The sequence below is a fragment of the Aspergillus vadensis genome (genome assembly GCF_003184925.1).
Source record: "Aspergillus vadensis CBS 113365 unplaced genomic scaffold BO88scaffold_24, whole genome shotgun sequence".
NCBI lineage: Eukaryota > Fungi > Ascomycota > Eurotiomycetes > Eurotiales > Aspergillaceae > Aspergillus > Aspergillus vadensis.
Genome location: NW_020292062.1, coordinates 105,898 through 127,164, shown reverse-complemented (window position 1 = coordinate 127,164; position 21,267 = coordinate 105,898). Strand labels below are relative to the sequence as shown.

Below are 21,267 nucleotides of genomic sequence, written 5' to 3'. Positions count from 1 at the left end.
TCCAAGGGCGCAGCGGCAATCTGTCATCGATTGTTGTTGTTGTTGTCGTTGGTTGGGGTTTGACAAGTAGGTGGGGGAGGGGAGGGGACGGGAACCCCGAGATGTGTTTTTCGCCTTCCTTACCTTCCTACCTTCCATCATGCTTCTTCTTATCATCGTTGAAATCTCTACTTCGTAGTTTAATATTGCGTAGATGGTTTTACAAACCATACAGAACAGATACACCGATACACACATCCATAGCTTCAAGCTTCTAGCTTCTATTTTCAGCTCCCTTTTTCGCCTCCCCTTATTTCCATTCTTATAAATTCTTTTTTTGAGTTCTTACTTTTTTTCTTTTGTCACTATCCTACTACTCCCGTCCCGTTTCCTCATGGGGGGATCTTAATATCGGGCGGGCGCATGTGAAGGGTAGGGTAGGGATCAGTGCGAGCGAGAGATTCTAGATCTCTGACCAGGTACGACTGGTGGTTCGAGGGTTGGGGGGAAAGTTCCCCTCACCTACTTAGTACTTACTAAGTACCTACTGTTCCCTACCCTCCTATTCAATTTTATTTATTTATTTTTTTTTTTTTACCATTATTAGTTGCTATTATTATTTTATTGTGATTATTTTCTGGCCATGCTACGTGTCAGTGCGCCGTAGCCCAGGCCCGCCGGAGACCACCACCATGGTTTGAATGGATGGATGGATGGATGGATGGCTTCGGGTGCAGAGTCGCGTCACCACACACACACCACTTTCTTCCTCTCTCTCTGTCGCTCTCTATTTAGGTTTCTTCCTCTTCTTTTTTACTTTACTGCTAGCTAAATCAAGGAATGTTGTATCTTCATATCATATCCAAAGTGGATTTTCTATTTCGCTAGATTTCTTTTGGGTTGGGTTGGGTTGAGGGGGTGGGGGATTTTGAAAAACAACAATTAGCAATCTCACTGTAGCATACATCGGTGATAACGTGCGCAAAAGATAGGCGGCGGAAAAAATATAAAAAAATGACCCTGGAATGGTATGGTCCGGGTTTCAAGTCAAGCAACAAGTAGTGGTATCTGGTATCAAGAAGAGCTAAACTGGCTGTTCCCAAGATGCATGTTTGCAATGTTTTTCTGCCGCTTCAAAATAATCAAACGCAGGCTGTCTCACTCCCTGGCCCGATCACATCCATAATAAGAGAAAAACAATAAAACCCTCTTTTCTTTTCAGTATGTCCACCCATAAAAAGAAGTGAAAAAAAAGAAAAAGAAAACAAGACAATGAAGACCGTATCCGACCATGCATCGCCAAAGAGGAAATTTCATCTGTACAAGTGAAATTAAGGATGTAATAAAAGGCGTTTGTCCCTCCCGTGGCCCATATATAATGACAGCAGACAGCCTCACAATGCAATGTTGAAAGATGGGGTAAGATGAAAGGAAAAGAAAAAAAAGGGAAAAAAAGCAAAACAATGACCCGAAACGCATTAGGTCGGATATAACAGCCGTATGATCCCTAGGTGCGCCAATATGCAATGCAGTCGTGATGGTACGTGTCACAAGGATGATAATCAGTCGGCGGTCTTTACATGTTTTGGAAAAGAAAAGAAACGAATCAAGGAGTAGCCGTTCGAGTATCGGGTATCATAGTCAACGAACATTACCGATCCAGAAGAAAGGACATGCTTTGACACAGATAATGAAGGCGAAGACGTAAGTCGAATCATCAGTCAAGGGCTTCACCACCCCTTCACATGATATTCCCAAGGTCCAAAGTCGGTGTAATGAGTAAAGGATCCGGTTTTGTCCTTACCCTGACTGGTAGCCTTGGTTGCAGCACCACCGGCCTGGCCGGCTGGCTGTCCCTTAGATCCCTTCGGTCCAGGGTATTCTTGTAGATTGGCCATGTCATGCGCCGTATGTCTGCGCTTCAGGAACGCGTTGGCAGTCGCACTCTTCTGTTGACGTTCCCACAACAAGTGTCGGCGGAGAGACTCGGTCAATTCAGTAGCGAGCATGTTGCGACGAGTGGTCCGTGGGGAGTGGGCAACAGACTGCGGGGCGGGCTTCATGATGATGGGCTTCGAACGAGGCACGTCGGGACCACGCATCGTCAGGTTCTCATCATCGTCCTCAGGCGGCGATGCAGGGATCGAGGGACCATTGGGTGAAGTGAGACGCGAGCGTTGAAGGGCTGGACTGGACCGGGTCGGAGCTCCCATCTTAGTAGGCTGATGCATCATCATGGTGAGAAGGGAGCGACGCGAAACAAGGTTGGGCCGGGAATCCACACGCTGGAAGAGTTCCTTCTCCTCAACACTGGATCGGCCGCTTTCCGTGATTGAATCTTCCCAGTCCGAGTCCGAGTCCTCGATAGCACTCTCAGAAACCTCATCGTCCGTCTCGACGGCATCTTCGTTATCCATAGCGCGTTCACGGATGGGCTTGATGATTTCATTCTGGTCCCTGAACGAAGCCACCTTTTTCCTCAGATCCTGGCCACTAGCCGAAGGCTTACTCAATTCATCAGAAAGAGAACTGCGATGGGGCCCTTGCATTGCCATGCGATCCTCGAAAGAGCTTTCATCGTCGTCACCCGACGAGCCTCCGAGAGTGAACATGCCGCCCTTCTTCTTGAAGGGAGTGGGCTTGAGCTGTGCTGGAGGCTTGGCCGGGCCAGGTTCGGCAGCCAATCTAGGTTGCGACCGGTATGACGAAGAAATGACAGAGGGAGAGAATCCGCGGACGATGCTTGGCGACTTGATCAATTCGGATCGGGTAAGGATGCCGGACGAAGAAACGCTAGTATCAGACCCGGCGGTATTGCCATTGTTATCGCTGTCATTGCATTCGGGCGCAGTAGTCGAGCAAGACTCAGTGGACTGGTTCGGTTGTTGGCTGAGAGGGTACGGGGGTGGGGTTGGCGTCCGTCTCGCAGTAGAGACAGAAGGAGGGGTGGCGGGAGTAGGGGTCGAGGGACGTGGTGTAATATCGACGACAGGGGGCTCGACTGTCGACATGACGGTAGAAATGGGTTCAAGGTGTTTCTTCTCCTTAATGTTCAGCACCATCCGTTCCAAACCTAGAGATGTAATATGCTTTTCCTTTCCGCGAGCAAGGCTGGCCATCGAATCCTCACGCACCACCGCCGGCTTATAGTCCAAGCACTTCGGGCGTTTAATGTGATGCTCTATCCGCTCAGCCTGCTCCGACGCCGCCGATTCGACACTCGCGGAAAGTTCTGGCAAATCCCCAGCTTCGGAACGAAGGAGTGGCAAAACCGAAGTAGTGCTGGAGGTCTCCGGCTCCACACAGAAGGTCTCACGTGTCCAGAGTCGCCAGCTCAGGTTTTCCAGACGTCGGCCTTCCTCCATATAGTCGGCACATTTCGAAAAGACTAAACTCGGGAAGTCAATTGTCAGCCACCAGACGCGACTGATACCCGCAACGAACTAGATGCACTTACCCATCCACATGCCATGAAGACTTTGCGCATTGGCTGTGTCGACCTTATGGATCTTGGCCGTATCCACCGTCAGAACGGGGGTTGAAAAACGCGAAGCCATTCTAACGACGCCACAATTTCGAATATGTTGAAGTTCCTCAAACGATTCTTTTCTTCCCCGTAGGAGTGTAGTTTCGGGGTCGCCGTCTCCCCCAAGCGTGGTCGTTCGGCGCGAGAAGTTGCGAAATAGACCTCTTCGATCCTCCAAGGTTACTGAGAGTAACGCCTCCAAGTTTGGGTTCTGCAGCGTGCTGCAGAAAGTCGATTGAGATTAAAAGTGGCGCCCAAGCTGCCCGACAAGTGCAGCAAGTGTCGAGTTCAACAATTGCTGTGCGAGATGGAGGGTGGTATGGCGCAAGAGAGATCGATCCGGGGTAGGTCGATTGATCGAAGCCGATTCCGTAAGCGGATCCTTCACACTTTCCAGTACTACCTATCCAAGAGAGAAACGACCGAAAACGACAAACGGTCGGGGTGGGTGAAGATTGAACGAAGGTTCAGGCGTACTGGCGCGAAGTATGTAGATATGGCCGGTTCAGGGAGGTCGGGGATGGACGTGGGGGTGAGGATTGAGGGTGATGGGCGAGAGGAATGAGTGAAGGAGGAAAGAAGGAAGGGAAAAAATCGAAGGGGAATATGGGGGAGGAGAACCTTAGTCTGGCTGGTGGAGCGGACGAAGAAAAGAGGAAAAGGCAAGATAGTTAACGGACGGGTCGGTGGAGCATTGGGGGGAAGAGGGAGGGAGGGTGGATGAGTGAGTGTCCGGTATGAACTGGTAACGGGTTCAGTACAAGGGGAAAAAAAGGGAAAAAGAGGCAGAAAATGGCAGAAAATGTGAATTTGACGGTGGCCACAAGAGAAAAGTCCGATGGGGGTACGTACCGAGGGAGAGGTACTGTGGTTGACCAGCGATGGGGGGATGGCGGTAAGTACAAGGATGGGCTCCTAGCCGCGCCTCCTCCCCATCCGTGGTCCCGGATGTGTGATTAATCTTGGGATTATTTGCGTTCTTTTTTTTTTATTTTTCCATTTTGCGATTTTTTGATTTTTCTGAAATTCAAATTTCCCCTTTCGCAATGGTACATCCGGAGTACCCCCGTGGGTCTACTGGTATTTCATACATCGTTATAACACCGGTAATATTACCATCGGTCTGTTTCCGGAGTCCCACTTTGGAACAAAGTACGAAACTGGTATTGAAGAACAATACTACTAGTCAAGTAGGAAGGCAGGTACTTCACTAAACCCAGTAGGGCCAGCTATACATCGGTGAACGCGTCCACACCATCCCCCCAACACTTGCAACCAGATGAAGCTTGACCCTGGATCTGGATAGATACATACTAATACCGTCCAGGTATGGACAGCAGCCCCCAAAATGGATCACCTTCAAAAAAGCCTCAAAGTTTTTGTGACCTGATGCCTTGATTCACCCTGGTTCTCGCTTCATCTCGGACCGGCAGCACTATGTATGCATCACCGACAAAGCAAAACCCCTGGAGAGATAGCAATGACAACAGGGGGAGGGAGAAAAAAGGCCACAGGGGATCGTTCTAGACAAACATTCAAACAAAGATCAACCCGTCCTGTGACCATCGCCTCGGCTGACTAAGGACAAGGCATCTTTAACAGTTCACCAGTCAATCGATCGGGTCACTTGACTTCTCAAAAATGGGTCCCGAACGATTGGCCGAGGCGAAGTGCTGCTGATATCACTCCGCACTTGTCAATTCGCCAGGGCTGGCATACTGTAGGATTTGGGTTAATGATCACTACTATTGAAGACCTAACGATGATAGCCACTTCCATCATTGTACCCAGCATCCAGATCCATTCATTCATCATTACTGTCAATCTAGGCACCGTGCCTAATCCCTCGCCTCGTCAGGGGCATTTGACACTTCACCCATCACCCACCGCTGGGCTATCATTGTTATGTCCTGCTGACTAGTGACTTATTCCTCGATTCAGTTCAACTGCTTTCGTCACGGACATGCTTGGTTTCGGGCAGATTCTTGATATCCATATGTGACTAAGGAAACCATGGGTTTTACCGTCTACATTCTGGGCACCTCCCCAAGCCACGTTCCTGTTACCCGGTCTCTTGGACATCAATATCTTACACACAGACTACCCGACCTAGTTCTGAAACCGGGCATTCCGGCACTTGACCTCATCCCCAACTTATCGACCCTGATCCCCTTTTAGGCTCAAGCGTGTCTGATCGAACTCTGACTTCCTACATCCATATGATATGTCGACGTGGATGGTTCAGTATTCCGGCTGAAATGGCCTGAGCACTGATCTTCCTTGCTGTTTGTTCTTATTAGCCGGTGGTGGTATGTACCTTCGCAAAATGCCCCAGGCGGAGTCGCATACCGGGGAAAGAGCGCAGCGTTTCCGATCTGGATGATCATCTCACACCTTCATAGTTCTCCTTCCTCTTATCAGTTCATTGCCCCCTTTGAAGTCTGCAGCAGTTATGTATGTATGTACCCTGAATCGCCAGTGTTCAATGCCCTTTTACCCTCCAAGCCACGATACCCCAAGCACTTTTGATTTGAGATTCAAAGTACACATGTCCAGTGACTATGTATCCCTTCCGAATACCGGTCTCAGGAGACTGGTATACTTAACTTGAGTGACCTAACAACAGAGTATTCGTGGTCGCTCATTCCTCACCCCGTCCATAGTCACAAGGCGAAAATCCTGCCAGCTGTCACTAAAGTACTTGTGATGCTATTTTTGCGGGAAACGGTAGGTAGTAGTAGTATATCCCCAAACAACATAATGTAAATAAGAAAATTAAAAATAAGAAATAAAAAAGAACGGGGGGCGATACTACATACAACACGTATGATACAATCGTTCACAAGGAGTAGTAGTTAGATACCTGGATTGATTACCCGCCTGTTCGGTTTAGCCCTTTCCTTCCCACCCTACCACCACCCCCCCTTTTTTTTCCTGTCACGGGGCCTTGCAAAAACTTCCCAAACGCCCCGTTGCGAATAATAACAATATCAATAATAGACTAAAACGCCACACTTGATCCTTCATCGCGGATCCCCGGGTGAGTGGTTCGGGGAACTAGGATTCAGAAGATCCGCCCGATTCACCATCACCACTGCCCTTTTGGAAACTGACAGCCAGTGCCAGCCAGTTCCCAAGCCGTCAGCCCACGTTTTACAATCATGTGATGTTCCACGTCAAAGGTCCAGGTTCCTTCCCCCGAACACCTGATGGATGAGTTGTAAACTGAAAATAAAAAGTTGCTGTTTCATCTTCGGAGTAAAAGCCGTCATCTGCTTGTACAGTAGTAGTTGCTTCACTAAGGCGGGCTTCCCGTTGGTGTAGATTGATTTTCCATCTTCATCCAAACCATCTCCAAATTTTCTCCGATGTATGAAATACGGGAAAGTTCAAAAGGAATTATCAAAAAAAAAGAAATGGGAAAAGCAAAAGAAGAAGTTCAAGGGGCTGGATGTGGAGGGGTCGTGACCTCGTCGGCTTATTGGGGCCCAAAGGGAGTTTCCAAGCCTCACAAGGCCCTGTCGAGTTAGTACTGAGTAGTAGACTAGTAGCGACGTTGAACGATCTGCAAGGCGGTTCACATTGTGGTCACTTGCTGGTTTAAGTCGATCGCATTGCCGGATAGTAAACGTCTTACTACGGAATGCCCCGTAGCATGGGGAAAGTACTACTCTATACACACTCATACACACTCTTCTATGTTAGGGAGGAGAAGTTAATATCGGGGGACGGCTGGCCTAGGTAAACCCCGCAATGATATAAACTCTTACCAAGACTAGACAGGCGCTATTAATTAGACAGTGATAGTCAATTACTAAGTCAAGATCGGCATTTGCGAACGTAAGTAGATAGTAAGTAAAGCTCAATAGCTAATAATTGAGCCCACACCCGTCTTTCTTGCATATTCAATGCAGACAATAACCAAGAGCAGCATTATCTCCTAGGCACCAAAGCTCTGTTGGCAGGTGGGAATCAGGGAAACCCGCCAACATGGTGAGCTTATTCGCTTCGCTTGCAGCTGGGGGGCGGACACCTCCGCTTTCAATGATCCAAGTGCTCAGCTGCCATCTTTCATGCATGGAATCATTCCACAGCGATGCTTCTAGAGGGAGCCACGTAGCTGCGCCCTAGCCCACTCGACCACACTCCGATTCATCAGGCGTACCTCTTGCAGGTGTGTGCCATGAAGAACAGAGGAAATTCCATGGTTGACGCCCTTTTTCCAGAATTCTACGGAGCTACATTCTTATCTGGGTACATTGGCCGGTTAAGCTTATGGGAGGTCCCAGTCATTCCCTAACAATGGGATGGGAAATGCTCCATACTCTCCGTGTTGTTGAGCCTATCCAGGTAAACTCTCCGGATGATGATGACGATGCTTGCACGAGAGGTGAAAATTATACCGTGGTTGGAACCCGGGCGCTATCTCATGATTCCCTATGTAGGAAGAACTTTACAAATTCCCAGGGCATCAACCAACTGTTCATTGACGATTGGTTGTCATTGTTCGAGATGACCTCGATTGTTCGGGAGAATCCGTCAACCGATGAGGGCATCCGAGGGACTCCCGGGGGTACACCAGTGGAAGGCAAGAAAAAGCAATCCACACTTGATCGAGGGCGCTGACGTCCATGCCGACAGAAAGTTGCCGAGGCCCAACGACAACATCAGGACGCCTACCTTGCTGGTAGAACAGGCAGAGGCGACTATTACTCCGTGGCGTAGAAGCGAGTCGATGCAGATGCCACCTGCCAGTGTACAAAACACAGCTAGTTAGCTAGCTAGCTACAATAGTGACAGAGGACTGACTACTCCGTACTGACCGATGTTACCTCATCTCCCGCCCGCCCCCTTTAACGTGGGGGCAAAAAACCAAACAAACCCGCAGTGGCAAAGGCCCACCCCCGAGTCACAAGACAGCTTCTTCGTCACATGATGTGGGGTCGTCCCGCGGCATTAATGCGCCACTGGTCGCGGCTGAAGGGGATTCCATGTCTATCTATCTCTCTCTACCATATCCATGCTCAATCGAGGTTGATACACCGAGTTGACTCGTTTACAATCACACACAGAATCGAACCGTATAGAAACAGTATCGTCCATACGGCCTTTACTCGGCTCCGCCATTGTCGACTGCTCTTCTGACCTGCGAAAGTGCCGACACACTATGATCTGATCGATTGCTGACTTGAAGCCAACGGGGATGGAAGGACGCTACTGGACGCAGCTGCATCACGTCAAACAGCGGCTTAGAGGCACCGGATAAGGCACCATGCATCAAGTGCAGCTTGCAGACAAAGAATGATAAACAGCAGGTGCCGCCGGTGTCTTACGGAGTACTCCCGCCCGACCTTAGTCACTACTAGAGATATTCGACAGGACGCGCAGGCTGGGAACAACTACAGGGACGGTGATGCTGTTGTGTGAACACAACGCCCGTTGCCTATTTCCTCTATAGGTAGTCTGCCATTCCTCCTTTGGGACTGGCCGAAGTAGGGCGTCAGCCAGGAACACAGTGGCCTCAACTCTACTGAGTACGGCACTGTAGATCATAGAACCGTCTGGATCTTGCACGACATGATCTACGGTATGTTGCTGTGGCTGGTGCCATACACTCAGGCATTCACCTAGAGTAGTAGTGGATTGGCTATCGCTATCGACGTTTTCCATCCCATGAATAAAGCTTGCGATTTGGGGAACTTCTTACGATCGCCAAAATTTCCGAGAATGTTGTTGATACCAATTATAATCCCAGGGGTCACAAATCATATGTAAACCGTTTCACCAGGGCGGATATTGCCTCATATTGGGATGAAATTGCCTCCTGAACTCTAGCCTTATTTTGAGACGATCTCAAAACTTTCTCCGGCCCTTGAATTCTTTATGCATAGCTTAAAGCTTGGATTGCGCACGGATATCGACTCCCGGGATATGCATTTGGAAGGGATAACGACCCGAAAACACAGGGCAGCCGGGTACCACCACTCACATAAGCCAGCACTAGTGTATGGGTTGCTACGGAGCACAAAGCCCAACACACACACACACACACACACACACACACAGTCTCTTTTTTCTTCAATTCCTCCCTCTTTCTTACTGTCTTTCACTGCTGTTTCCTGCCTTCCCGTCAAATGCCATACGATGGGGAATCGACGTGGTACGTAGCACCGCCGTTTCTCCTGAACAAGTCACATTCCATATTTCCCGGGCCGCATCCCCCGGACCAGCCAAAACCCATGAACGATTCTTGTCATGTAACCCAGGAAAGGGCCAATCTACCAGGAACTGGTTAGCAAATAGACCGGTTCAAAATCCGACCTTTGTTCGAGAACCCAGCCTAGCGGCTACCAGATCATGCAAATTCGCAGCTCTCGCCCGCTTTGACCTCCAGGGGAATGGTGGGTTCTCCACGTAAATGCAAGGGTTATAGCGCGGATCGCATTTCAAGGATCTGAGGAACAGGAAAGGAAAAAACAAATCAAGCCCACCCACATACACATCATTGATTGACTGAGTGCGTGCTCCGGGAAGCCTATTGCGGTAAATCTGAATTCTGCCCTTTCTTTCTTTCCTTTTTCTCTTCCCTACTCCGTGCCCTTTACCTCCCCCCTCAAATCCTCAACACGCGATAAAACCAATATAAAACATAGCTTCAAACTCTCCCGACTGAAGAATGAGCAACGGTAGGAGTCCTATTGGACTGGAACACGGGGCCGGGACCTGGACTTGGACCTCCTTTCCTTTTACTATTTCCATCCACCAGCCATCCATCAAAAAAATCCCTCCCTTCTATCTCTCTCCTACCTAGCCACGTAAGCTATCCATCTATCCCTCATCTATCTGTCTTGAGAGCTCTTCCCCAATCCTGCAAGGAAACCAACTGTGTATTCACCTACCTACCTACTTGCCACCTCCTCTTCCATTCTCCCAAATCTGCAGCAATGAAAGGCACGTTCACGGAATTACCCCGGATTGATCAACCCCCCACCAAGGCGAAAACGAGGAATACAGTGTAACTGAAGTCGTGTGCTACAACAGACAATACAGCTCAATTACCTGAGTACTACTTAGCCTAGCTCACTGTGTGCGATATCTAGGTATGATCCATGCATATGTTTGCCTTGGATTGATAGCAGATGATAACTGTATCCACTACGCCTTATCTATATTTACTACTACTAAGTACTCCGTACATAAATCACGCAAAGTTCTTTTAATTGACCGTAAGTAAAGTAGAATTAGCCAGCGGGTTGCCTCTTTGGGTATGCCTTGTCTTGCTGAAGAATTATAGTAAGGTAGAGGTAGTGGTAGTGGTTTACTCCTTGATTCAGGGACGGACGGACGGACGTAATTCGAGTATGTATGTTTTTGAAAGACAATAATTAAAAGTAGATCATTAGTTATGTAAGTAAGTATGTATGTATGGACTTACATATTTTTCGATAATATATTACTACGTATACTATAGGTAGATATACCCGCGCCCTTTATAATTTTATCGCTATATGAGTAACTACTATGGCTTAGATCATTTAGAACATCAAAAATTGTATTAGGTAAGGATGCTATCTCCGAAGAAAAAGTAGAACCAGGATGAGGCAATAAACCGAGCAGTAGAAACAATCGTCATCGCATCTGCATGTCCCGGTATTTGGGTCAACAGGCATGTTCACAGATACCTTGTCCGGTTGGGATCGACCCCCACCCACCGCCGAAAAGACACAACCAAATACTTACGGTAAGTGGCAGTGTGTTGCACCACACCCCCACCACTCATGTAAGTACCCATCTAGGTACATATGTACATAACATACATGAACAGGTGTAGGGTCTAGAGTACTATCATGCAGAACTGTAAGTACGGAGTCCGTTGAGAAATCATCAGTTGCATGTGCAGTAAGTGACTAACTACTAGTTGTCTAGTTGAGATTAGTTTTTCCGTTGTGCAACGTTGGCAGAATCCCAAGACCTGGTTCTAGGAAAAACAAATGAGGGGGGAAAGACCAAAAAGATAAAAAAGCAAATAGGGATTATAATTAGTAAGTGATATCTCAATCGGGGGTGATGAGTGAGAGAGAGAGAGAGAGAGAGAGAGGAAAAAAATCCTCGTGTCAGATGACAGGGCTGTATACTTCTTGCTTGCCTGATTTAGGGCGCTTTTGTTACACGTTGGCTGATACCGCCGTTGATGTGGGTTAATAGCTATCATAGCAACTGGTCCGGTCGCTGCAGGGTACAGGTGGGAGTCATCATTACGCATGGGTGTGTGTTGAATTGCTATGGTCGATCAATTATTCTAGGCCCTGTGAATGTGAGACTCGTCTGTTGTTTGTTGGAAGTATGACACTGTCTATATGCCGTGTCGTTCTGCTATAGATAGTTGTTGTTCGTGGATGATGAATGCGGCCAGTTGGCGGGCTGGGCCCATGGGGTTCAATAACTGGATCAGGGGTTCCCGGGGTTAGCACTCCTTCCCCGCAATAGGCTGAGAGTTCGGATTGGGATCATCTAGTAGACTTGTCACATAGCTATATGGGCGTGCTCCCATAACCGTCATCATCTGCCGACTGGGTATGGTCGGATAGCACACTCATAACAGAGAGTTCATGGGGCGGCCAAGTAAGTGTTGGTTAATAGCTGGAATCTTTCATTGCGATAAGCTGAAACAAAGACAAGCTCGATTTAGTGTAGTACGAAGAAAAAATCGGTTCAAGTTTAGGCAGATCAGGCACCGATTCCGGCTGTCGCATGACCTTGCGATATAAGGTATCCCCGAAAGAGTCGGTAGAGTTAGGTTGACAGCCGCCATGTCCCATCCATGTGACTTGCACCTCGGATATGTTTCTCAGCTAATCGGCAGTTGCTGTGGGCTTCGTTTCATGTCAAAGGTGGTTGCAAAGGCTATTGGCTTAGATCCAAGTGCATTCAAACTAGAGCGAGAGAATATAGTCCAGGTTGGCTATCTCTATTGGTTCAATATATAAGGTGTCGAGGGTGAACGGGCTAATCGGATCGCATAGCCAGGGGTGAGAGATGTATATCTGGCGGTGCGGATTTGCCAATCAAAAAGGCCCCAGATGGTCTGGATCGGAGTTTGATGGTATGAATTAATTTCCTCGTGAATGTTTAGATGTATGTCTTCACATGGCTGGTACCTGACTTGATGTAGTACTTTTGTGAGGTACCAAGGAATAGAGTGCATGGAAAAAGACAGAAAAACAGACCGACGGAAATTGTGTGAAATACTGTAAATACTCCAATTACGAGTCTCAACATACAGTAAGGCTACAGAGAGACCAAAGAAAGAAAGGCACATACCAAAGGTGAGCATCATCAGATGCTAGGATCACCTCCTGCAGTCGTGTGATGCTGAAATCGCCCAAGTCCGAAGTAGCGGTATAGAAAAAATGGGCGCCCAAGAGATATCGCTGTCAATATTGAAGCAGCGACAGGTGATTGCTTAACAGTGTTGTTGTAAGGCATCTCCTTGCAAACACGCCACGGCTCCTCGTTTGACGCCCTGATCGTCAGTTGCTGTCATGAGAAAAGGGGAAGGATTCTGCTCAGGTCCCACGAGACAGAATCATGGTGGACTTTGGCGCGAACGGAGGCCGGCCACGTCGATGCTCGCAGCCATGTGATGGCGGGTGGTAACCGCTGCGCATTGTCTCCTGGCGCTGCGTGGACTTTCTTTTTTCGGGACATCGCCGCTTTAACCGAGGCCGCTTAATCATTCCTCTACACAATCGTGCATCCTTGACTTCACTTCAGGGCTGTGCGCTTCCATCGGACATATTCTTGTCCGGGATCAGCATCATACTAAGGAGGTACTGTCTAGATACTTAGCAGCTTTTCTGGTCACCTGCTGGGTAATCATCAAGGTCGTAACCATACACAAGCTACTAAGACAGTGTTCTGTTCATAGCACAAAGACGTCCTACGCTAGCCCTATTGCAGCTGATTCCAGATATGTTTGTTTCCCTTCAATATGCCGTACCGCCAGATTACTCTCTTGTATGCACCCCATCACATGATAAACAGCGGTGACAGATCGTAGATCGAGGTACCTTCCGAATGGGATCTTAGCCTTCCTACCTATCTCTCGATATGCAAGATGCCACCCTGGCCGCAATCGAATAGAATTTCCATATCGAGTCCATGGAAGCCTGCAGCACCTGCAAAGTGAGCTCATAATCTGCAAACGGCCCATGTCTGAGCAATAGCTCGGAAGGAAAGGCGAGTCAGCAGCAGCCATGGATCATCCTCCAGAAGCGACATTATACTGACAATAACGATACTGACGCTGATTCAGTAAAGCTATGACTAGAAGTCATTAGGATAATAACCTCCGGACAGGATCAAATGCCTCTGCATCTTCCTTTGGCCAGTCATAGGCACAAGGGTGCTCCTTGCTCTAACATACAGCCTCTTTAAAATGATCGGATGAGGCGGCTTGAGGCACCAGACGAGTGTAACCACATCGACGTCCCATATACTTCTATCGAAAGGCAATTGGAAGTTTCGGCGCTTCCGTTCCTGCACACCGAATAGTATTGATGACCGGAAGTCATGGGACATCTGACAGAATTCCACATTCATTGACGGGACTGTTTACTATCGAAGGACGGTTACTACATACTGGCTTCGATGATTGGGATTCGAGAATCCCTTGCGGATACATTCGACGTTTCTCATACAAAGCATGCCGGTCTACCAAGGCTTGGACGACTAGATCATACGAGATGCGTTACCTGCAGATGCAAGCCGCGGTTGCACATCGGTTCGTACGGTCTATTGCCCAGCCAAGTCCTCATGACTATGCTATGTCATGACCTTGAGAAGAAGCGTTCTGATCTTGGTTATATGAGCGATAGTATGGCATACGCATTTTCAACAACGACAGTATTGTCACGAGGGCCGTCCAGGATGTGCAATCAAATTGCAGTGACAGTTCCTAAATCTACGGTAATTTAATCGGTGCATATACTCCTTCCTGGTTCCATGCCGTCGTTGAACTAGGCAGGATGAGATGTAGATGGCTGCCCCGTTGTCCAAAGTTCAAAAGAATGACACCAAAGTTTCGCGATTGCTATATGCCTCCTGCCGAGTAATCGACTATGGCGGAGGTTGCTCATCGACGAGGCCCGGTAATCACAAGCGGTTATGCGATAGGAATAGAGGCTTAAGCAGTAGTGAGGGCGGATGTGGTGGACTAGAACCAGAAGAAACCTTCAGCCCTTCGACGATGATGTCGTCTCAAGCAGCCTTGTGAATAGACGATGGACCCCTGTCGGGCGGCTATTCCTAAGCTCGTATGAGCAGAGATTTCTACCGTTGTGCAGGGATCTCGAGGATTTTCCAGGATAGCGACTCGATATTACTGGAGGGACCGGCTTCTGTACAAGGACCCCGGGAAGAAGCGCAGAAGCTGGCTTGTCCGGTAAAACATCAGCTGCATCGTGACGGCTGAATAGACGCGATCGACCGAGTCTAGAAGTCGGATTTGCTTCTTCTTGCGACGCATAGCTACGTTGCTATTTACGGGAGAGTTTCACTGCTGGTCATCTGAGCAAATGCATATTGCATCGGGCTTACCACGCCTGTGCGCTATCGATCATATCCTCCGCGACGGGTTGTGAGTGGATGTTGATGTGCAATGCCGTCTGTTCTTTTCTGAGTCGTCGACTAATGACAAAAAGTAGTCGCCGGGCCAATTGATGGTCGCGCTCCCCTCTCAGTCTTGACGAGGCAGCCGAATAACAATTGCATTATCGCCCGCTGATCAGACGACCGTCACCAGATCACTCTCACCCTCCTTCGTGGAAATCATTTCCACCCATTCTGATTGTCCCTATCAGATCGCATGGATAGCTCCAGTTCATATGTTGGTATAATATGGTCTGATAAGGCTCATTCGACCAATGTTTTTATCATCTTCTGGCCTTTTGCCGATCGTACTTTTATCACACAATCACCGACTAACCCCATGCTGAGCTGTCAGCCCATTGTTCCTCTCCTTTTCCCGTCTCCACATCCCGCTGATCCATTTCTCCGTGTCTGAGCACACACAGCGCACATGGCCCTCTTCGCCCGAAATCGATCCTATCAACTTCACAGGTCATTTGGATAGCAACCACGGAGCGCCATCAGAGTCTTCGTCGAATCGTAACTCTGCACACTGTGATGGTTTTGGCCGGTAGGATAGTATATCCTACGTGAAAACTTTCATAACAGAACGAAAACAAAACTTCAATACTTCCAGGATCAGGCACATGGTCTGTCTATGCAGTGATGTGAAAGTCGCATTCGAGAAGGCCCAAAAGGTTGCCCCGTACGTATCACACTAACCCATAGTAGATAAATGCTATCAGCTGCTCAAGTACAATCTCAGATCATGATCACGCTATATACAAGACAACGCCAAAAGAAAGAACTCCTCCACCGGCGCGAAACTAATGCTGCGCCCCCAAAACACTAGCATGCCGCATGCTGTACTCAAATCCGAGGCTGAAATGAGCTAGTCTCTTGCTCCCCGACAACTACCCCGTTTCCTAGCTTCAAGCCGACTGGTAGCCCTCTGATAAACTTGTCTGTGTGCGGCAGCCCCCTTCGCATGGCGACAACTTCCTCGATGTCTCTGTGCATGTCATATCTGGTTTGATCGTCAGAGTCTGGACGTAGAAAATGGTACCAGGATTAAAATCAAATGGGCTAGAAAACTTACGCATTCATCTCCTCAATGGTCAGTTTCTTCTTCTCATCCTCAACCTTATAGGTGGCGGTGTCGGTATTGCTAGAGAAACCTGGATAGAATAGTTAGGACCAGTATCTTCGCTACTTTAGCATTGTGAATCTCGCTTACCAATGCGCTCGTTGATATTATATGCTGCCTTCGCCGAAGCTGACTGAACCTTGGTGGCCCGGGGCAATCGGATTTCCTGGTAGATCGACAGCGCATCGGCGACATCGCCCCTGAAGTGCGCCCTGCTGAAGATAATTCCCAAGGCCGCAGCGTCTTCGATTGCCATACAGGCACCCTGGCTCTGATGGGGCATCATCTGCAGTGGGATGCGTTAGTCGATACTGTCTATTGTTCAAATCCGTAGGTCAAAACATACCGGGTGCCCTGCATCACCGAGAAGGCAAACCATGTTGCGGGAGATATATGGGTATGGTTGGCTGCCCACCGTTAGCGCAAACAACTTCCAAGCGATCGTGAGAGTGTATCAGTTGGGTACTCACTGCACCCAGAGACGCCATGGTCTGATTTCCTTGCCAATTGCCAAGTGCGAGAAGACCTGGCGATCGAGATGAGGATAAGGCGCGAGAAGTTCCTCGACGGGACGGTCTTCGCCACCCCAGGTCTGGCTTGCATAGTCTCCCATCTCGCGAGGGAAGAAACAATAGTACGACAGCAAGCGACCACCGTTACAGGGCGAGAGCACGATCTTATCCCATTTGCCTTCCTGGCCACCCCAGTACTCAAGCGCACTGTTCTTCGAGTAATCGACCAGACCCAGCCGAACAGCCTCCTCCGTCGTTACATTAGTATGCAGACAGCTGGAGGCTGCAGGCTTTCTTTCAGGATGAATACCAATAATGCCACGGACAACCGAGCCGATTCCATCAGCACCAACGATCAAGTCATGCTGGGCAGTCTCCCCGTTGGCAAAGGTGATCACACCGGAATTCAGATCAATATCTTTGCACTGTATAGTTCTCAACGTTAGCATGCCAACTATATAATCGGACCTTTACTCCCGAGAGCAAAGGTAGCATATGTTGCGACGAACCTGAAAATTGACCTTCAGCTTTGCAGGCGTTCCCTGGCCCTCCTCCTGCATAGCACAGTCCTTCAACATAGCATGCATATACTGCCGATGGAACATGTTATAGACATGTCCCCAACGCTTCTCATAGTCCCCCAAATCATACACACTAACAGGCTCTCCAGTCTTCCAGTCCCGGTTGATCAACTTGCGCAGAATGACCGGATCGCCCTTAGCAACATCGACTCCCCATTCGTGTAACCAGCGAGTACCATTGGCCGCGCACGAAATCGACGCTCCAACCTCACCCGCGAAATCATGACGCTCATAGATAGTCACATCGTGGCCTGCTCGACGGAGCGAAATGGCCGCAGCCATACCACCAATACCACCACCAACAATACCGACGCTCAGGCGGCGCCACGATGATTCATCGTTTGATCCCATATTGATAGTACTGGTAGACCGAAGTTATATATAGAAAGATGGGAAGTAGATAAGTAGTGGCAACCAATATATATATGTGATCAAGGGTATACTGGTAACAGAGGAACTGAAGCTGAAGAATGAATGAACAATCCAACACGATGTGACGTGGACCAACGCAGCTATTTAAACTCTCGTGATCTGAACAACCAATCTTGCAATACACTTTGACTCTCAAAGTTACCCATTCTTTTCCTTATCTTGATTGAAGGCTTCCATCGGTTGGCACAGGCGGGCGGCTGGCTGGTTGGGGTGGCGGGCCGCGCACCTTCACTACAGTGCAGGTGCATTATCCGCCTCCGGCGGATATGTTACCTTCCTTTCCCCCCCTTCCGCTCCGGGTGTCTCTCTTGGCTAGATAACTACCTGTGATTAAGTGGATTGGGTTGATCCAGAGAGATACGTCTGATGCCTTGCGTTCAGTATGTGTGTGATTTGATAAGGAAGTGATTATCGTATACGAAGTTGCGGTATCTTCCGACCTCGGGAGGCGGGGGAGGTTGATGATAGGGGAGTTTTGATACTGAATTCACGATTAGGATAGTCCATGTATGATTTAGTAGTATAGAGGGAGTGGTTTGAGAGGTACGGAGGTTTGTTTGATGGGTGTGCTGATAGTTGGAGAGAGACGCCATTGTTTGCTTGTATTCATATTAAGCACTAAGTAGTTGATATAGTTACTTGTGGATCTAGTTTAACTAGATAATACTGTTACATCATAAATTGTGATGTCTGATGAGTGTATACTATATCACAACTACTACTTTACTCTACTTACTTTGATATCACTTTCACCTCACATATGCCTCATTTAGTTAGTTAACCCACCTTATTCTCCTTTCAAGGGCTTTACTATCTATCTCCTTCTCCTGCATCTACTTCAGAACTGGTTGAATGTCATTTCTGTCATTTCACTGATTCTATGTAACTGCTATGTTTATCGTCCATAGCACCACCGAGACTGATTGATTACCTGCAAGAACTATATGTAGTATCATCGATTCCGCATGACTGCAACGCCAGTGTTTGTGTCACTTTTAGCCATCGAAACAAAAAAACCTGTATACAGAAGAAATCTAGAATTCCTGGTCCTCGTCGCCCGCAATGATGACATTGTTGATCTGTAAGATTTCGAATTAGCTGCGTTCCAAGACAAACAGGAGAAAACTGGTTGGACGACTCACCTTAAGGACCATACGGCAGAGCTGAGTAGCAAGCAACAGCTGCTGTTTCTTTCCGATCAGGGGATCGATGGCGAAGTGCTCTCTCATGTCTATAGATGGATAATTAGCAAAAAAGCCAGAGGTTTCAAGGAATGTCTTATACGAACCGTTGTTGCCGGTCATCATGCAGTCCACACCAAGGCGGGTGTTGTTCTCCTTGACCTGGCGAGACTTGATCGAAGCCAGGGTCTCAATAGGGCTGAGACCAGAGTTCTCAGCGAGGGCCATCGGGATGGCGTCCAAGGCGTCAGCGAAGGCGCGCATGGCGTATTGTTCAATTCCGGGGCTCTGTTGACATGACATTAGCATGTAATTAGACGCGTATTCTAAAGACATCGACATACCTTGACAGCAGCATCCTCAACAGCGATGGAGCAAGCAATCTCAGCAGCACCACCACCGTAGACAACACGGTTGTCACGGACCAAGTTACGCACGACGCAGAGAGCATCGTGGAGCGAACGCTTGGCCTCATCAATGATCTAAGAGAGGGTCAGCATCTTGCACATGTCCCCTGATATCTCCTCGATCTCTTCGAACTTACCATCTTGTTGCTTCCACGAACGAACACCGTCACAGCACGGCTGTTGGCGCAATCTTCAATGACGAGCATCTTCTCCCGAGTGGTACCGAAGGTCATCTCACGAACACGGCCTGCGGTTCCGAGTTTCTCCGAGCTCAGATCCTCGAAACGAGGAACGATACGACCGTTGGTCGCGATGGCAATCAGTTCGATCTCAGGGCCGCCGACCCAGCGAACGGCGGGGAGCTTGTTCTGGAGCAGAAGGTGGTTGGCCTCATCGTCGAAACCCCACTGGCAGATGACCAGGTTGGCGCCAGAGTCCTTCAGCTTCTGGATCATCTCTGTGAACTTCTCCCGCTCATACTCTTGCAACTTCTTGAACTCCTCAACTGACGTGATGTCGAGCTTGTGCTTGGTCTTGGGCTTCGGGGGCTCGAACGGGCAGGTCAGGATAGCCAATTTGGCATCCCGAACCTCGTCGGGCATCTGGGGGTGGGAGAAATCTTTGTCGACAATGACACCCTTCACGAGTAGGGAGTCCTCGAGGGCACCTCCAACCTTGCCGTCAACCTTGATCAGCTCGAAATCGACGTCCTTGCGCTCGAGGTCGGCCACGGAGAGAACTGCATCGATAGCGATATTCGCAAACTGGTCGTGAGACTTGGAAACACTGTACTAGGGTCAGCATGCAGGGCCCAAGGGGCACACGGAGAAAGCCTCGTACATCTTGCTACCCAGACTGGTCTTGGCAACCTTGAGCAGGTTCGAAGTGTCCTCCTTGGTGAAGGGGATCACATCACTGATCTTGTCGAGTTCCGCAATGGCGATTTCGCAAGCCTGGTCGTAGCCGTCTGCGATCCGAATAGGGTGGATGCCCTTGTCGATGAGCTCGGCCGCCTGTTCTAGCATAGCCGCAGCCAACACAACGACACCTGTCGTTCCATCACCGATTTCCTCATCTTGAGACTTCGACAGCTCAACAAGAAGCTTGGCGACGTTGTTCGTGATTTCCATCTTTCCAGCATCAACAGGTCAGAGATATTCTCGAGTGTAGCGGCTGATGGTGAAGGACAAACCTGGCCGAGAATAGTGGCACCATCGTTCGTAACGGTAATATCTCCGTCAGGGGAGATCAGAATCTTGTCGAGACCACGGGGACCCTATAAAATCCATCAGAATACTGCTTATTCTGCCAGTCCGGTGACGGTCCGTACCAGGGAGGTCTTGACGATGCTGGCGACCGTCTTAGCGGCAACAATGTGTGACTTCACCGCATCCGTGCCATGCTGTCTCTTCTTCTTTCCTTGACTGTGTTGTAGAACTGGATTAGCCACCTGCCCTGAAGAAATCCGTACACTTTGTGTTGATATAAGTCGAAGATCGAAACGTACTCCCTAACGACGATGAATGGCCGGCCCTGTTCATCCTTCATTACAGAAGCTGATGTAATGGTCAGCAACGGATATCGAAACCGAAGCAAGTCCGGAGTAGCGAAAGGTCCCACCTTGAGAAAGATCAAGCTCTGCAAAAGAGGCCAAAGAATGTTAGTATAGTTGATGCCGAATGAGGGGTATTTGCAACATACGCATCGCCATTTTGACGGTCTGCCACTTGGCAGAAAACCCACTTCAGAGAGTCGGAAAATAAAAGCCGGCAAGGGGGTCAAAGATAGGAGTCAACGGATCGAGTAGACTCCCAGGACAGTTGATCGGAGCGATGGGGGGAAGGCAGAGGACCGGACGGCGGAGGGACTTGGAG

At 48.8% G+C, this 21,267-nt stretch overlaps 7 protein-coding genes across 7 annotated transcripts; 2 read left to right on the top strand and 5 right to left on the bottom strand.

The window, feature by feature from the left end:
* Positions 1-1,583: 1,583 nt before the first annotated feature.
* Positions 1,584-3,674, bottom strand: BO88DRAFT_133090 (uncharacterized protein). Its single transcript, XM_025701401.1, has 2 exons — positions 3,437-3,674; positions 1,584-3,367 (listed from the first exon to the last, which is right to left on the bottom strand). The coding sequence occupies exons 1-2, from the start codon at positions 3,534-3,536 to the stop codon at positions 1,710-1,712; spliced, it is 1,758 nt and encodes a 585-aa protein (XP_025559389.1). The 5' UTR covers positions 3,537-3,674; the 3' UTR covers positions 1,584-1,709.
* Positions 3,675-7,315: 3,641 nt separating this feature from the next.
* Positions 7,316-8,237, top strand: BO88DRAFT_407356 (uncharacterized protein). Its single transcript, XM_025707407.1, has 4 exons — positions 7,316-7,345; positions 7,437-7,679; positions 7,732-8,093; positions 8,147-8,237. The coding sequence occupies exons 3-4, from the start codon at positions 7,808-7,810 to the stop codon at positions 8,194-8,196; spliced, it is 336 nt and encodes a 111-aa protein (XP_025559388.1). The 5' UTR covers positions 7,316-7,345; positions 7,437-7,679; positions 7,732-7,807; the 3' UTR covers positions 8,197-8,237.
* Positions 8,238-12,325: 4,088 nt separating this feature from the next.
* Positions 12,326-12,835, bottom strand: BO88DRAFT_407354 (uncharacterized protein). The gene has a single exon (XM_025707406.1). It carries the CDS (start codon positions 12,708-12,710, stop codon positions 12,474-12,476), a length of 237 nt encoding a protein of 78 aa, XP_025559387.1. The 5' UTR covers positions 12,711-12,835; the 3' UTR covers positions 12,326-12,473.
* Positions 12,836-13,932: 1,097 nt separating this feature from the next.
* BO88DRAFT_132497 (uncharacterized protein) lies at positions 13,933-14,596 on the top strand. Its single transcript, XM_025701400.1, has 2 exons — positions 13,933-14,288; positions 14,383-14,596. Exons 1-2 carry the CDS (start codon positions 14,065-14,067, stop codon positions 14,480-14,482), a joined length of 324 nt encoding a protein of 107 aa, XP_025559386.1. The 5' UTR covers positions 13,933-14,064; the 3' UTR covers positions 14,483-14,596.
* Positions 14,597-15,784: 1,188 nt separating this feature from the next.
* Positions 15,785-17,853, bottom strand: BO88DRAFT_407350 (FAD-dependent oxidoreductase). Its single transcript, XM_025707405.1, has 6 exons — positions 17,302-17,853; positions 16,751-17,217; positions 16,627-16,687; positions 16,371-16,566; positions 16,233-16,311; positions 15,785-16,160 (listed from the first exon to the last, which is right to left on the bottom strand). The coding sequence occupies exons 1-6, from the start codon at positions 17,722-17,724 to the stop codon at positions 16,004-16,006; spliced, it is 1,383 nt and encodes a 460-aa protein (XP_025559385.1). The 5' UTR covers positions 17,725-17,853; the 3' UTR covers positions 15,785-16,003.
* Positions 17,854-18,123: 270 nt separating this feature from the next.
* BO88DRAFT_407349 (uncharacterized protein) lies at positions 18,124-18,449 on the bottom strand. The gene has a single exon (XM_025707404.1). It carries the CDS (start codon positions 18,396-18,398, stop codon positions 18,183-18,185), a length of 216 nt encoding a protein of 71 aa, XP_025559384.1. The 5' UTR covers positions 18,399-18,449; the 3' UTR covers positions 18,124-18,182.
* A 202-nt stretch (positions 18,450-18,651) lies between these two features.
* On the bottom strand, positions 18,652-21,267 carry BO88DRAFT_490417 (chaperonin-containing T-complex subunit CCT5). The gene is made up of 11 exons (XM_025712775.1): positions 21,095-21,267; positions 21,014-21,031; positions 20,901-20,949; positions 20,724-20,817; positions 20,586-20,669; positions 20,234-20,523; positions 19,531-20,179; positions 19,331-19,468; positions 19,094-19,274; positions 18,948-19,036; positions 18,652-18,884 (listed from the first exon to the last, which is right to left on the bottom strand). The coding sequence occupies exons 1-11, from the start codon at positions 21,102-21,104 to the stop codon at positions 18,840-18,842; spliced, it is 1,647 nt and encodes a 548-aa protein (XP_025559383.1). The 5' UTR covers positions 21,105-21,267; the 3' UTR covers positions 18,652-18,839.

Bases quoted from the DNA above. Each gene is read 5' to 3' on its own strand.
- BO88DRAFT_490417 (XM_025712775.1), bottom strand. The intron at 20,818-20,900 runs GTACGTTTCGAT...TCTACAACACAG, and splicing joins CCATTCATCGTCGTTAGGGA to TCAAGGAAAGAAGAAGAGAC. The intron at 19,469-19,530 runs GTAAGTTCGAAG...ACCCTCTCTTAG, and splicing joins TTCGTGGAAGCAACAAGATG to ATCATTGATGAGGCCAAGCG.
- BO88DRAFT_407350 (XM_025707405.1), bottom strand. From the start codon at position 17,724: ATGGGATCAAACGATGAATCATCGTGGCGCCGCCTGAGCGTCGGTATT. The intron at 16,567-16,626 runs GTATGTTTTGAC...ATCCCACTGCAG, and splicing joins TCGGTGATGCAGGGCACCCG to ATGATGCCCCATCAGAGCCA. The intron at 16,161-16,232 runs GTAAGTTTTCTA...CGATCAAACCAG, and splicing joins ACCATTGAGGAGATGAATGC to ATATGACATGCACAGAGACA.
- BO88DRAFT_407349 (XM_025707404.1), bottom strand. From the start codon at position 18,398: ATGGCGTCTCTCTCCAACTATCAGCACACCCATCAAACAAACCTCCGT.
- BO88DRAFT_133090 (XM_025701401.1), bottom strand. From the start codon at position 3,536: ATGGCTTCGCGTTTTTCAACCCCCGTTCTGACGGTGGATACGGCCAAG. The intron at 3,368-3,436 runs GTAAGTGCATCT...TCCCGAGTTTAG, and splicing joins TCTTCATGGCATGTGGATGG to TCTTTTCGAAATGTGCCGAC.
- BO88DRAFT_132497 (XM_025701400.1), top strand. From the start codon at position 14,065: ATGACCGGAAGTCATGGGACATCTGACAGAATTCCACATTCATTGACG. The intron at 14,289-14,382 runs GTTCGTACGGTC...TATGAGCGATAG, and splicing joins CAAGCCGCGGTTGCACATCG to TATGGCATACGCATTTTCAA.
- BO88DRAFT_407356 (XM_025707407.1), top strand. From the start codon at position 7,808: ATGGGATGGGAAATGCTCCATACTCTCCGTGTTGTTGAGCCTATCCAG. The intron at 8,094-8,146 runs GCAAGAAAAAGC...CCATGCCGACAG, and splicing joins CGGGGGTACACCAGTGGAAG to AAAGTTGCCGAGGCCCAACG.
- BO88DRAFT_407354 (XM_025707406.1), bottom strand. From the start codon at position 12,710: ATGCACTCTATTCCTTGGTACCTCACAAAAGTACTACATCAAGTCAGG.